General features: G+C 56.1%; 6 protein-coding genes across 6 annotated transcripts in view; 3 read left to right on the top strand and 3 right to left on the bottom strand.

Annotated features, from left to right (window-relative positions):
* Window positions 1-679, top strand: part of GUITHDRAFT_116186 (hypothetical protein) — a gene marked incomplete at both ends in the record, with an annotated part of 2,954 nt that extends 2,275 nt beyond the window's left edge. Inside the window, 3 exons of the mRNA XM_005824633.1 lie at window positions 129-203; window positions 466-543; window positions 614-679. Of these exons, the coding sequence (XP_005824690.1) occupies window positions 129-203; window positions 466-543; window positions 614-679 (219 nt within the window). The remainder of the gene's footprint in view (window positions 1-128; window positions 204-465; window positions 544-613) is intronic.
* A 233-nt stretch (window positions 680-912) lies between these two features.
* GUITHDRAFT_116185 (hypothetical protein) lies at window positions 913-1,824 on the bottom strand (the record flags this gene model as incomplete). The annotated part of the gene is made up of 2 exons (XM_005824632.1): window positions 913-1,071; window positions 1,207-1,824. 2 exons carry the CDS (start codon window positions 1,822-1,824, stop codon window positions 913-915), a joined length of 777 nt encoding a protein of 258 aa, XP_005824689.1.
* A 2,437-nt stretch (window positions 1,825-4,261) lies between these two features.
* GUITHDRAFT_144831 (hypothetical protein) lies at window positions 4,262-5,953 on the bottom strand (the record flags this gene model as incomplete). The annotated part of the gene is made up of 1 exon (XM_005824631.1): window positions 4,262-5,953. The coding sequence occupies one exon, from the start codon at window positions 5,951-5,953 to the stop codon at window positions 4,262-4,264; it is 1,692 nt and encodes a 563-aa protein (XP_005824688.1).
* Window positions 5,954-7,508: 1,555 nt separating this feature from the next.
* GUITHDRAFT_45952 (hypothetical protein) lies at window positions 7,509-8,309 on the top strand (the record flags this gene model as incomplete). Its single annotated transcript, XM_005824630.1, has 1 exon — window positions 7,509-8,309. A coding segment is annotated over one exon (801 nt), but the record flags the coding sequence as incomplete, so codon positions are not given.
* Window positions 8,310-10,554: 2,245 nt separating this feature from the next.
* Window positions 10,555-13,482, top strand: GUITHDRAFT_144829 (hypothetical protein; the record flags this gene model as incomplete). The annotated part of the gene is made up of 13 exons (XM_005824629.1): window positions 10,555-10,658; window positions 10,704-10,875; window positions 10,930-11,151; window positions 11,202-11,342; window positions 11,397-11,532; window positions 11,583-11,616; window positions 11,665-11,748; window positions 11,799-11,839; window positions 11,889-11,938; window positions 11,990-12,064; window positions 12,155-12,238; window positions 12,290-12,457; window positions 12,502-13,482. The coding sequence occupies 13 exons, from the start codon at window positions 10,555-10,557 to the stop codon at window positions 13,480-13,482; spliced, it is 2,292 nt and encodes a 763-aa protein (XP_005824686.1).
* The window catches only part of GUITHDRAFT_158568 (hypothetical protein), a gene marked incomplete at both ends in the record, with an annotated part of 5,141 nt that continues 4,991 nt past the window's right edge, over window positions 13,407-13,556 (bottom strand). The window contains one exon of the mRNA XM_005824628.1: window positions 13,407-13,472. Within this exon, the coding sequence (XP_005824685.1) occupies window positions 13,407-13,472 (66 nt within the window). The remainder of the gene's footprint in view (window positions 13,473-13,556) is intronic.

Raw genomic sequence — 13,556 nt, 5'->3', positions numbered from 1 at the left:
CGAGCAGCGTATGAGGTGATGTAGCGGAAAGAGGGGACAAGAAGGCGGGGAGCGCAGGAGAGGGAGAGATGAAGGAAAGGAGAGGAGGGACCAGGGACCAGGGAGGAGTCTGACTGAGTCTTGTGCAGGCAAACAAGAAGAGAGGAAACGCGCCGAAGAGGATCGAGAAGATAGAGAAGGAAGTGGGGAAGCTGGAGCAGAAGGTGACGGAGCTGCTGCTGCTGCTGCTGCTGCTGCTGCTGCTGCTGCTGCTGCTGCTGCTGCTGCTGCTGCTGCTGCTGCTGCTGCTGCTGCTGCTGCTGCTGCTGCTGCTGCTGCTGCTGCTGCTGCTGCTGCTGCTGCTGCTGCTGCTGCTGCTGCTGCTGCTGCTGCTGCTGCTGCTGCTGCTGCTGCTGCTGCTGCTGCTGCTGCTGCTGCTGCTGCTGCTGCTGCTGCTGCTGCTGCCCATCTAACAAGAGCCATCAGATCGCTCAGATCGACGCAGACATGGTGGCGAAGGGGAGCAACGTGGAGGCTCTTTACGAGCTCCAGAGCAAACGAGATGTAACTCCTGCGTTTGCTTCTGCTGCTTGTTTCTGACTGACTACTGCTGCTGCTGCTGCTGCTGCTGCAGTCGCTCCAGGGCGATCTAGACAAGTTGTATGCTGAGTGGGAGGAGCTGGAGACCATTCTCTCTTGAGAACAAAGACATCTCGTCTCGTCTGTGAGATAGCGGCTCATAACCTTGTTTTGTTATCACTCTTCACACTTGTCCTATTCTATCCAATTCCCTCGTTCCTCCCCTCTCCCCTCCCCTCCCCTCCCCTCCTCTGCTCTGCTCTGCTCTGCTCTGCTCTGCTCTCCTCTCCTCTCCTCTCCTCTCCTCTCCTCTCCTCTCCTCTCCTCTCCTCTCCTCTCCTCTCCTCTCCTCTCCTACACGATCATGTTCAACTTCTCTGCTCCCGGCCAGTATCCCTTGTGAAACCGCGAGAAGCAGACGGAGATGGTGGGGAGAGCTCCCTCGCCCTCGCGGCGCCTGTGAACTCCATGGTGCGACCCGAGCGGCTCGACGACATTCATGCACTTCTTGCCCTGCCGAGCGAGAAGGAGAAGGAGGACGAGGACGAGGACGAGGACGAGGACGAGGACGAGGGGGGAGTGAGAGAAGAAGGAGAGGAAGGAGGAGAGGCATAGTCAGCTCTAGATGGGAGGGAGGAGGGGTCATACCTGCCCTATGGAGAGATGGCACAGCCAGGGGTCGAGAGGTCGTTTGGTCACGGGGTGATTGGCAGGAACAATCTTCATCTCGGCATCGAGGCGGTCGACGAAGGAGCGAGGGAGGGTCTTGGCCAGCATGTCCGTCCTCTCGTTGGTGAAGAGGTTGTACCGCACACTCGAGCTGCTCTTCTTCACCCCGTAGAAGTGAGGGGAGGGCTCGATGTTGTCGTTGTAGAAGCCCGCAGGTCGGTTGTAGAAGAAGAGGTAGCGGGGAGCGTGGGAGGGGCCCTTGCGCTTCTCCTCCACCTCAGTCTGTCTATGTAACATTCTTTCATCCCACAGGCTGTTGAGGATCTTCGAATAGTCTCGATAAGTTCCGCTCAGCCTCCCCAGCTCCTCCATCGCCCCTTCCGACAGCGACATCCCAGTGGCGTCAAGAAGAGCCTGCTGCAGCGACAGCTTCTCGTCCTCCTCCTGCTTGTCCAGCAGGTGCTTCTGCAGCCGGCTGAACGGTCTCCCCTCGTCGTCATGCAGCTTCTGCTTCAGCTCCTCCAGCTCGAGCTGAGTTCGTTTTTTGCGCCTCGTCTCAGTTCCCAGTGAAGGCTGATGCTTCCCTTCCTGCTTCATCGCTGCCTCCCCTCCCCTCGCGCTCTCCCCTCCTCTCTCGCTCCCTCTGCTCCCCCCCCTTGACACAGAGCCTCCCCTGCCCTCGCTGAGTGTCGTGCGGCTCATCGATCGTGAGGGCAGCACTCTCGTCGCCTCCGCTACCGTCCTCGTCCGCCTGTCTCTTCCTTCCTCTCCTCCTAAAACCCTCCTCCCCTCTTCACCCTCTGCCCGGCTGCCTGCTCGGCTCGAGGATCTCGAGCTGACCGGAAGTGACTTTGGCGGCCTCATGCCCCTGACCCCTGACCCCCTGACTTCATCTCCCGCATTCTCCATCCCGACGCGGAGGAGACGAGCACAAGGCTGGGAGGCTGACGACGATGTCGAGGAGAGACCTTGACGATGAAGCTTGACTCCTTGACCCGCTCCCCTCCTGCTCTTACTCGCTCCTCCCTCGATCTCCTCGTGCTGCTTTTCGTCACAGATTCACCTGATCCTCTTCAGACCATCGACTACTCTGCTGGTAAAAGTCACTCTAGGGAAGACAACCGAGCTGTTATGTGCTCCTTGGTGACCGGAATGTATTGACACACCTCTCCCCTCTCCCCTCTCCCCTCTCCCCTCTCCCATTTCTCTCGCTTTCCCTATCTTCACTCCCCGTTCTCTTCTCTACTCTCTCTGCTGCCTATTTCACTTCACTTCACTTCCTGACTTCTTGTTTCTCTTTCCCCTCCTGCTCCTGCTCTCTCTCCTCCTCATGATCTGTTCGTGACTCTCTCGGCTTCTCTCTTCTTTTTCTTCCTCCTCTTCAAGTTCCTCTTCCTTCTCCTCCTCCGTCCTCCCCTTCTTCTTCATCATCCTCTCGTCTCCATCACTGATCATTATCACTCTCGTCTCCTCTCGTTCACCTCTGCTGCTGCTGCTGCTGCTGCTGCTGCTGATGCTGCTGCTGCTGCTGCTGCTGCTGCTGCTGCTGCTGCTGCTGCTGCTGCTGCTGCTGCTGCTGCTGCTGCTGCTGCTGCTGCTGCTGCTGCTGCTGCTGCTCTCCTGTCCTGTCCTGTCCTGTCCTGTCCTGTCCTGTCCTGTCCTTTCCTGTCCTCTCTCTTTCTCTCTCTCTCTCCCCCCCCATAGGCCCTGAGCTGCTGCTGGCGGTTGACTACTGGAAACGCCTGCAGTTGATAGTCTGCCTCAGAGCCCGAGTCATCGCATCCCGGCGGGCCGGACCCCCACTGAGCCCCCAGCGGCGACCGTCCGATCCGCCGAGTAACTTACTGAGTTACCGTGACGGGGCCCCGGGATGCGGCTGCCGCACGGTCGGACGGCGAGGCTGTCACTGCTGGCAGCCCGAAGGTGCAGACACTCGGAGTCGGGGCACCGTACGAAGTTTACCGTGGTACTAACTGAACTAGTCTTGAAGTACCGGGCCGTACGGTAGTACGGTTCACGGTTTCTCAAGCCCGGCGGGCCGGGAGTGGGCCCGTGGGGATGCGTTCGTGACTGCATGTGCCACTGCTCACCGCCGTCACGGGGCAGTGTTGCCGGGACGGACGGCCGCCGGGCCCCGGCCCGGTCGGACTCCGCACTGCGGCGGCCGCGGCAGCCTGTGCGTGACCGTACGCCCCCGGCGGCGGTGGCGTGAGTGCACCGTGGCAAAGGCCGCACAGTGGTCACTCGGCCCGAGGAGTCGAAACACACCGGCAGAGTCAGCACGACGGTGAGTGGGCCGGGCGGCCTCCGGCGAAGTTCTGATAGTTTCGACCGACGGCACTCATTCAATGATTCCGGGCCGAAGGGTGCCGCCGGTCGAAACTTGGGCCGTGGCAAATCAAATGCTGGAGGGTGGTCTAGGTTGCTTTAGCCTGGTAGGTGACCAGGCCCAGGCATGTTCCAGCCTTGGACTCTTCACCGACGGGTCACCGGGGGGTACCGTCGGTCACGGTTCAACCGGCCGGGCCTGTCTCCCGGGATCATCTTAAACTTACTTCCGCAAGTTTCTCCAAAAGTGAAGTCAAGTCAGAACGAGGACAAGCAGGAGAGTCTGTTCTTGTGCCTCTGACATGGATTCCCACGGTTCAACCGGTGGGTGCCACCGCATTGAAGTGGCTGTTTGCTTCCGCTCGTCGGGGGGGTACGCAAGTACGGGAGGATTTGCTTGTATTCTTGAACTGTGCACTTTGTACAGGCTAGGGCTCAACGGCTGATCGTCATTCACAGCCCGGCTGATCGGCCCACCTTGCCTCGGACATGATGGGTCCGCCCCCGCCGAGCTCCCATGTCCACCAGTTCGCCGCGCACTGCGCCGGGCACGGTCCACGTGAAGTTGACAGGCTGTGAACTTACAAGCCGCCATGACCGCCGGCAAAGAGGCAATAATGGCATTTGCGTCGAGCCTGGCAGGGATGATTTTGACAGGGAGCCACTCACTTCAACGTCTTGCCAGGAGGGTGCGACCACGAAAGCATCAGGCGTCAAGAAACTGCTGTAAATCCTCCAGCGGGTTCTTTTCATCATAGATTTCCGCATAGACGTCGTCGATCTCCAGGTACAGTCTCGGTCGCAACGGGTCTGAGCCGCCTGCAGGGTCAAAAAGGAGTTCATACCAGTTGAACTCGAACCACCTCCCCGTGAAGTGTGAAAGTTGGTTGGTCGACAAGAGCGCGTCAAGGCTTTCCAGGTAGTACTGCCTCGGCTGCCTTCGCACTTGCCTTGCCTGCGTGATGAACATGGCGCAACAGGACCAGAACGGCACATCCTGAGCGCCGTCTGGCATCCTCTTTGGTTGCCCCCGCCTGTCAAGAATCCTCCGGAAAATCTTGTCGGATTGCTGAATGGCCTCGGGGGGCTCTTGCCACAAGAGTCGCCGACCTTCGAGTCCCGGGCCCGGGCCCTCAGACTGGGAGAGGTTTGAGTGGGAGAGGTTTGACTTCTGGATCCTCAAGGACTGTACCACCCGTTTGCACCTGTGATGCAGCTCTTCGCTTTTAGGATCATGAACCGTTCGATTGGTGTCCCTTTCATAGGCGTTCATAGTGTACTTATCCCAGCAGAGAGGCTCCTTCAACCTGCTGCAGTAGCAACTGTTCAAAGTGACGACGTTCTCTGTGAATCGCCGCACGTACGGGTAGGAAGGGAACTGTGACAGCTCAGGATAGACAGGTTTCCCATCCGCTCCTTGGAGTTTCGAGGCCATCAGGAGATAGAAAGCCCGAGTCCTCTTGAACATCGGCCTGAGCTCACTGTGCCAACTACGAATGCCGTGGTCGTGCATGAAGACGAGGAAGGAAGGGAGATTGTCGTAATACTCCGCAATGTGTGCGAGATAGGCAGCAGCTTCGTTGCCTCTGTTAGGAACTAACAACTTCTCGACGACTGTCAGCCCGCAAGGAAAGCCTGCGATCGGAGCGGATGATACCGTCCCGGCGACGTTGAGTCCGCTGTCCGCTCTCCTGTAGAGGAAGACGATGCTGTTCGTGAGCCCCATGAGGGCGATGTCCTCGACGACCTTCATGGTCGGCGAGGCATCTCTCATGGCAATGACCACATGGACATCTCCTGTAGGGAGAGCCTGAGCAATACACCTGGATTTCACCTTGGGCACCTGCAACCTCGCTCGAAGCGAGGGAGAAAATTTGTTGAGCTGCCCCCACCCGCAGAGGTTTTCTCCCTTTCCACAAACTCCATACGATGTGACGCTGTCCAAACAATCGTCAGGCCGGCTCGACGCGTAATTGGACGGCTGACATAAAGACCACATTCGTTCGAGGAAGCAATAGTTCCTCGTCACATTGTTCTCGTCCAAGACCTTCTGATCCAGCAAACGCGCGCCGGGGTCCAGGCATAGAAACTCTCCCTTCTTGCAAACTCCCCGTGATTCTCTGTCAGTCAAACAGTCCAACCTCGGGCTCGAGCCTGCGACCCACTCGGAGAAGTACGACTTGACTCGGTCGAACCCCTCGAGGATGTCAGACAGACGGGTACACCTGTGTACATACCCGTTCAGACTGCAACCTTCGCTGGCACGACGGCGAGAAGCCTCAGATCCACCGGCTTGACCAAGGTTCGAGATGAAGAAGGCTTGGAGGAGTGCAGAAAAGAGCACGAGAGCAAGGAGCACACGAAGCAGGAATGATCCCTTCCTCCCCCTCCATATCATCGACCTGATAGATCTCATCTCCGAGTCCGACTCTGATCAGTTTTGCAAGCTGTTCCCCTCTCTCAGTTGACGGCTATCGGCGACATCATGGGACCCACTTTATCAGAGACAGGCGGCCTCTTTCTCCTGCCAAGTTTAATTAATAATGGCCGCAGCGCCAGCGACGAGTCCCTTTTTTTTTATTCTCAATCGAGATGTATGTCGAAGACACCCGCATCAGGACTTACCTAAGTAAGATAGTAGGGCAGAACTTCTCATCAAGTAGTTTCCTATTGCAGTCAACTTGCGGCATCAAAAAAAAAGTTTTCAAAAATAAATTCAAGTTTACATATTTTTTAGTCCATAAACATAAATTGGTACAGCAGTTCAAATCGCCCCTGCATTCACGGAGATATAGTAAAAGGGGGTGGGGGGTGAGGGGTGGGTTCTGGAGAGGGTGGGGGTACTTTAATACCGGTAGTCCTCCTCTGAGAATAGGGTCGAACCAAGGGTAGGGTCAAACGTTCTGTGGAAGCTCTTGTGGAACGTTTGAGCGTTAGGAATTCCGGGTAGGGGTTATACAAGGAGGGGTAGTAAAATCAACACCAGGGGTAGGCAAATGTTTCCTACAGGATTCGCATCAGGGCCATCATGGTACCGGGTGAAATGATGTTTAATGAAGGGTACGACTAGCTCCGCAGGGGTGAAAATAGGGTGCTGGAGGTCATAAGGAGGGTAGTGGTATGAGGGTGCAATTACATCAGGGGGTAGGGTGTGAGAGGTGGGGGTGGGGGTAGGGGTGGGTGCAGGAAGGATGAGGGGCACGAGCCTCGCGGTCGAAGCGGCAATGGCAGCGGACGATACAGAGAGCGGCAGTGATAGCAATGACGTGAGACAAGATGACGATGTGAACATGGCGGAGCAGAAGACATCGCAGCCTCAAGAGCGTGTGAAGGAGATGGAACAGCAGACAGCTATGCACGTAGATACTGAAGTGCAGGCAGGGCAGACGCCCACCCAGCTAGCAAAAGAACCCCCCACCATGCCAGCTGAGACATGGCAAGCAGGAAGTCAGCCAATGGCAGAGGATAAGGGGAATAACGCTATGACAGAGGACAGGGCTGAACAGCCAGTTGCATCAGATAAGACAGACAAGACGGCAGCATCGGATAATGCAGACAAGTCAACTTCAGAGGGCAAGGGAGATGAGCTGGTGGCGGAGAAAAAAGATCCACCAGTGGAAGGAAGTTCTGCTGCTCAACCGGTGACACAAAGCCTGGAAGAAGGGGCAGACGGCAAAGATGCTCCTCCTGCCAAAGGGAGGGGTAGGGGCAGGCCTCCCAAAGACCCGAGCAAGCCAGCAGGCAGGGGTAGGGGCAGGCCTCCAAAAGATAAAAGCAAAGCTGCAGTGGCAGTAGCAGACAAGCCAGATGCTCCAGACGGCTCAGGCAAGGCCGAAACTGATAGCACTGATAAGCCAACAGCCGATACGAATGCGGATGAGACAGCAGTGGGAGGCAAGCGCAAACTTGAGGGCTCTAGTGCGGGTGAGGAGAAGCAAAGCAAACATCCCAAGTGTGAACACGGCAAACCAAAATCTCGATGTAAGGAGTGCGGGGGGGGCACATGCGAGCATGGCTCCAAGAAATCTGAATGCAAGGAGTGCAAGAAAAAGAAATTGTGTCCCCATGGCAAGCCACGACCCAGATGCAAAGATTGTGGGGGAAGTGATTTATGTATTCACGGTAGACAGAAATCTGGATGCAGAGACTGTGGTGGAGGCAGTATATGCATACACAGGAAGCAAAGATCTAGATGCAAAGAGTGTGGAGGAGGCAGCATCTGTGAGCATGACAGAAACAGGTCACAATGCAAGATCTGCGGCGTAAATAGCAGATGTCATCATGATAGGAGAAGATCACAATGCAAGGAGTGTGGAGGAGGAAGCATCTGCGTTCATGGAAGGCGAAGATCACGATGCAAGGATTGCGGTGGGGGCAGCATTTGTGTGCATGGGATACAGCGCTCTGGCTGCAAACCCTGTGGGGGCGGAGGCATTTGCCAGCATCATAAACAGAAGTCTAGATGCGTTGAATGTGGAGGAGGGAGCATCTGCGAGCACGGCAAACGACGAACTCAATGCAGAGTCTGTGGTGGCGGAAGTATATGCCCTCACGACAAGCAACGATCACGATGTAGGGAATGTGGAGGTGGTGGAGTGTGTATGCATGGCAAACAAAAATCAGCTTGCAGGGAGTGCGGGGGCGGAGGATTGTGTGTGCATGGAAGACAGAAGTCTCGTTGCAAAGAATGTGGTGGAGTTGGTATATGCATCCACAAGAGGCAGCGAGGAGGGTGCAGAGATTGCAGAGGGTCTAGCCTTTGTGTTCACTTACGGCAGAAATCTCGGTGTAAAGAGTGTCCTCCGCGTCCGCAGCAGGCAAAGAAAAATCCGGGTACAACGGCGGGGGGCTCGCAACAAAGTATGAATGTTGAGGGAGGGTTTCAAGCGGCAGCAGCTGATCTGCAGAACATGGCGAACATGGGACATGAGATCCTCGCAAGGCCAGTGGAAGAATGGGTGCCCTCCAGCAGCAACATCAACGAACATCTTGCAAGGTCTGCTGAATTGATAGCTTTTGCTAGTACTGCAGACAATGAAAGGCTGGCAAGGGCAGCGCAGGTCATGGCAAGTGTTGATGTCGAAAACAGCACTACTAGTGCTCCTTTGAAGGCAAAGGCATTTGTAACCGGTGCAAGCGTCAACAGCAGTGCGCGTCCAAGGCCTAATGAGGATGTCCCGATGCTTTCAGAAGGCAGAGACCGTCTTGCACGCGCCGCAGAGTTGATGACCAGTGCGAGTTTGGCAGACAAGGCTTCCGCTCCAGCGATTGCAAATGCGGATAGTGGAGCATTGCCACCGGAAGTAGCAGGTGTTGGTGAAGCCAAAGACATGACAACGGAATATGGCAATCAGCTTGTCAAAGGGAGGGAAGAAACAAACATCAGCGGCGGTCTTGTCAGTCTTCAAGGGCTAAGGAGAAGTGCTGTGCTGCGAGCACAGCAAGCTTCGACGTCGCTTGAGTCGCTTGAGAAGCTACGTGCTTGGGACGCTTCGAACAGACCACAGAACACTTGAGTGTGAAAGGGAGGAAATTTGTTGGCTGTAATTTTCCTTCGACGGGCTTTACAGCAAGAGGATAAGCGTACAATACAGTAAGTATTAGAGAAGTGAGATTTTGACCCAACCGGATTGCGTATATTTAAGTTTGGAACTGAAAAAATCGACAGCAGCGATTTTCCTGTGTGACATGGGTCATAATACCGATTTGACTATCGATAATAAACTCGGAACGATTGCAACTTAAGGTAGTAATGGACATGATGATGTCAACAAAAAGTTTTGACCATTTGAAAGTGCAACGTGACAATCAGTACGGCATTAGTTCGGCATTAGATCCTAACACCCGATCGCGATGTGCGGTACTAGTTAGACACAGTGATGAGTCCGTCCGACTCCTAAAGTCCCAGATGATGGCCTGCTATAATCCAGCCTGAGTGCAACGGTGACGTCGACTTGAATGTGACCTTTTCGGCCCCATCATGCCATGATGAGTCACCGCCGAGTCAGTCGGTCACGCCGTAGTACTACGGTAGCCGCCCGTAACTAGTAACGGCGGCGCGGTCACCAACTCACGGTGTGTCAAGGTTTGCCAGTGACTCGGCGGACCGTCGGACGCGGCGGCCCGCCGGTCACCGCCGGCGGCGCCGCCCGGCGCTCCGAGCGGGCAGTGTGAGCGACGGAGGGCCGTGGCTCGGTACGTGACGCCGGACTCAAGTCGGATGCCAGTCACGGTGCGGCGGGCTGGGGCCGCCGGCCGCACTGCAATCATTTCCCAAGCCTGTCCACTGAATTGAACGCCGCTCAGCCGCCGGCCCGGTTGAACTCGGAACTTCCGAACGCCCGGCGGCTGCGCGGCCCGGCGGCTCAGAGCGGCAGCCTCTGAGGCAGACTGGCTCATCACAGGGAGAGGTCTGCGAGGGGATGAGGTGCCAGTATGAGAGGAAGCATGCAGGGAGATGGGCGGGAGAGCGGAGGGGAGAGGAGAGAAGAGGATGGAGAAGAGAAGGATCGGTGAGGAAAGCGAGGTAGATGGTACCCCAGAGAGGAGAAGGGCAAGGGAGGATGAGAGAGGAAGAGGGAGAAGGGAGGAGTGTAAGGGAGGGACGAGGAGGGACGAGGGGATTGGAGTGGGGAGATAGGATGGGTGGAAGCAGAGCGGGTGAGTGGGCGAATGGAGGAGAGAAGTAAGAGATTCCAATGAGCTCAGAAGAGAGACTGGGATCGGGGGATTCAAGCAGTGACTCAAATCAACGGAGCTCAATAGCGGGTACTCTTCATAAAAAGTGTATTTGTATCCGGCAGAAAATCTTAGGGACATGTAAAGGCTTGTAGAGCTTCCAGGACGAGGTTGATGTAGACCAGAAACGAGCAGACAGCTTGGCGCTGACTCTTGCGTGCTAATGATCTTGTGACGATCGACTTGCAGTCGGAACACGAACTACCCCTTACCTCATTGCGCTTACCGCTTCCTTGAGTTTGTTCTGTTCATCTCTTGAAGATGGCAGATCTCAAGAAGTGGGTTGGCGATCAGCTCCATGGGCTGATTGGTATGTCCGAGAGCAACCTTGTCGACTATGTGATCGCCTTGGCGAAGAAATCCAGGTGAGCATGCATATTCTTGCGTTGGCCATTTGACACGACGAGCAGAGATGAAGCAGCTCTCATGGCGGCACTTCGTGACAACGATGTCCCCATCAATGACGAGAGCAGGAGATTTGCGTTGCAGCTGATGAAGAGCGTGCCGAAGGCGGCGGACAATCGCGCAGCAGAGAAAGCGGCGAAACAGAAGCAGGAGGAGAGGGAGAGGCAGAGGAAGCAGGTCCTTGTTGTTGCCGTTCTCGCGGCGTTGCCATAGTGTGACGTTGATGTCCAGGTCGAGATGCTGCAGAAGAACAATGAGTACACGTTGCTGAATGATGACGCCGACGACATCCAAGTTGATAACCGAGCCAACGACAACCTACGAAAGCTGGAGAGTAAGGAGATGAAACGCGAGAAGAAAGAGAAGAAGCGAAATCTTCGCAAGACAAAGTGGAATGAGGATGAAGATGATGACAATGGTCAGAAGGACGAGCCATCCTCGAAGAAGCCCAAGGTCTCTTGTCGCCTCTTACTTGTCTGACGCGCCTGAGAGTTGATTGTTAGATTGAAGACGAGGATGAAGCCTTGGAGGAATGGGAGATGGAAGAGCTGGAGAGGATCCGCGATCTTGCTGAGAGAGATGCTTTCGTCAACAGGCTGAAAGTTCGAGATGAAAAGAAGACAAAGAAGCTCGTGGCTGAGAAGGTGAGAAACCAGTGTCGATGTGTCGTTCTTGGCTTGTTGAGAAGCGTCCGCCAGGACGATTTCATGGTCAAAGACGAGGAGACGGGGGAGCATCGCACACTGACCGAAGAGGAGCGAAACTTCATCTTCGAAGAAAGCAGGATAGTCTCTCGTCAGGCGTATCTGGAGAAGCGAGAGAACAAGAAGATAGGTTTAGCAGCCTCCGTGGGGTCACTGGTGGAGTGACGTTGAGATGCGCAGACGAGCTTGTGGAGAGCATTGAGGATGAGAAGCGGTGAGTTGTGTTCTTGTGAAGCTCGATGATTGACAAGTTCCCGTGCAGCCTGTTCGAGGGCATCAAACTGACGGCAAAGGAGAAGAGAGACTTCATTGTGAAGCAAAGAGTTTTGGACCTTGTGAAGCAAAGGTCAGCTCTGACCCCTAGCTGTGCTTGTTGCTCTTGACCTCGGCATGCAGGAATGATACCATCGATAAGACTCCCAACTATGTGATGCCAGGTCAGAAACTCTTGCCTTTGTGCCATTCAAAGTCGCTGATGTGTGTCAGAGTCTTACGATGACACGACGAAGCCGGAGTCACGCAGCAGGAGATACAAGGTGAGTTTGACCTGTCAGCCCTTTATGTGCTGAGTTGCCGGGACCCGACAGGTCTTGGACAACCGATACGACGAGATCGAAGACAACGTCTTGCCTACCGACCAAGACGTCCACGAGGGACTGCAGGTCTGCCCGCCGCCCCTCTCCCTCCCATCTTGAGCGCAGTCTCGACTGAAGGTAGAAGTCGTGAGATTCGAAGTCTGACTCGTCTCTTAGATCGAGCATGCCTCCATCCGGGTAGGGCACAAGGCTGAGAAGCACCAGCGGGGCTCGGAGTACGACTTCGTGCTGGAAGACCAGGTGCCCCATGGAGGCTCCACGAGCCAGTGTGCCGTGACCTGTTGCTTGCAGGTCGACTTTGTCAAGGACGCCATCTCCTCTGCAGAGGTGAACTACCTGGAGGAGCCCGACGAGGAGAGCGTGAAGGAGCGGAGGCATCGGAGCATGATGGAGGAGAGGATGTCGTTGCCGATCTATCCCTACAGGCAGCAGCTGCTGGATGCCATCGCTGAGGAGCAGGTGAGGTGAAGTTGGTGTGCCCAGGGCCTGCTGACGGGGAGCAGATTCTGATCATCGTGGGGGAGACGGGGTCGGGCAAGACGACTCAGATCATGCAGTACCTGATCGAGGCGGGATACTGCGATGGAGGCAGCAAGATTGCATGCACGCAGCCTCGTCGTGTGGCGGCCATGAGTGTCGCCAAGAGGGTGGCAGACGAGATGGACTGCAAGCTGGGACACGACGTGGGGTACAAGATCCGCTTCGAGGACTCGACGTCGGAGAAGACCAAGTTGATCTACATGACCGACGGGATGATGCTGCGCGAGTTCCTTGGGGAGCCAGACATGGCCTCCTACAGCGTCATCATGGTCGACGAGGCGCACGAGCGAACTCTGCACACGGATGTTCTGTTCGGCCTGGTGAAGGACGTTGCTCGCTTCCGTCACAGGGACTCTGAGCTGGGAGAACTGAAGCTGCTCATCTCCTCCGCTACCATGGACGCCCAGAAGTTCCACGAGTACTTCGACGGCGCTCCCATCTTCACCATCCCCGGTCGTCGCTACCCCGTCGACGTCTTCTACACGAAAGCGCCGGAGGCGAACTACCTGGAGGCCGCGGTCGTGACCGTCTTGCAGATCCACGTGACGCAAGGGAAGGGCGACATCCTTGTGTTCATGCCGGGGCAGCAGGAGATCGAAGCGACGGTCGAGCTGCTCAACGAGAGGACCAAGGGCTTTGGTACGAAGCTGGGTGAGCTGATCATCCTCCCCGTCTACTCCACCCTCCCCTCCCACGAGCAGGCGAAGATCTTCGAGGACACTCCGCCTGGTGCGCGCAAGGTTGTGATTGCGACCAACATCGCCGAAACGTCGCTCACCATCGACGGCATCGTCTTCGTCATCGACCCGGGCTTCGTCAAGCAGAAGTCCTTCAACCCCCGCAGCGGCATGGAGAGCCTCGTCGTCACTCAGATCTCTAAGGCTGCTGCCCAGCAGCGGTCGGGGAGGGCAGGACGTACAGCCCCTGGGAAATGCTTCCGGTGAGTTGTAGCTGTTGTTCCTGTAGAGCCTGACCTGCTCTTGCTCTCCTCCCTCCTCCTCTCTTTTTCACTCTTCTT

Source organism: Guillardia theta, assembly GCF_000315625.1.
Source record: "Guillardia theta CCMP2712 unplaced genomic scaffold GUITHscaffold_92, whole genome shotgun sequence".
In the NCBI taxonomy this organism is placed as follows: Eukaryota; class Cryptophyceae; order Pyrenomonadales; family Geminigeraceae; genus Guillardia; species Guillardia theta.
This window is presented reverse-complemented; position numbering and strand designations above follow the sequence as displayed.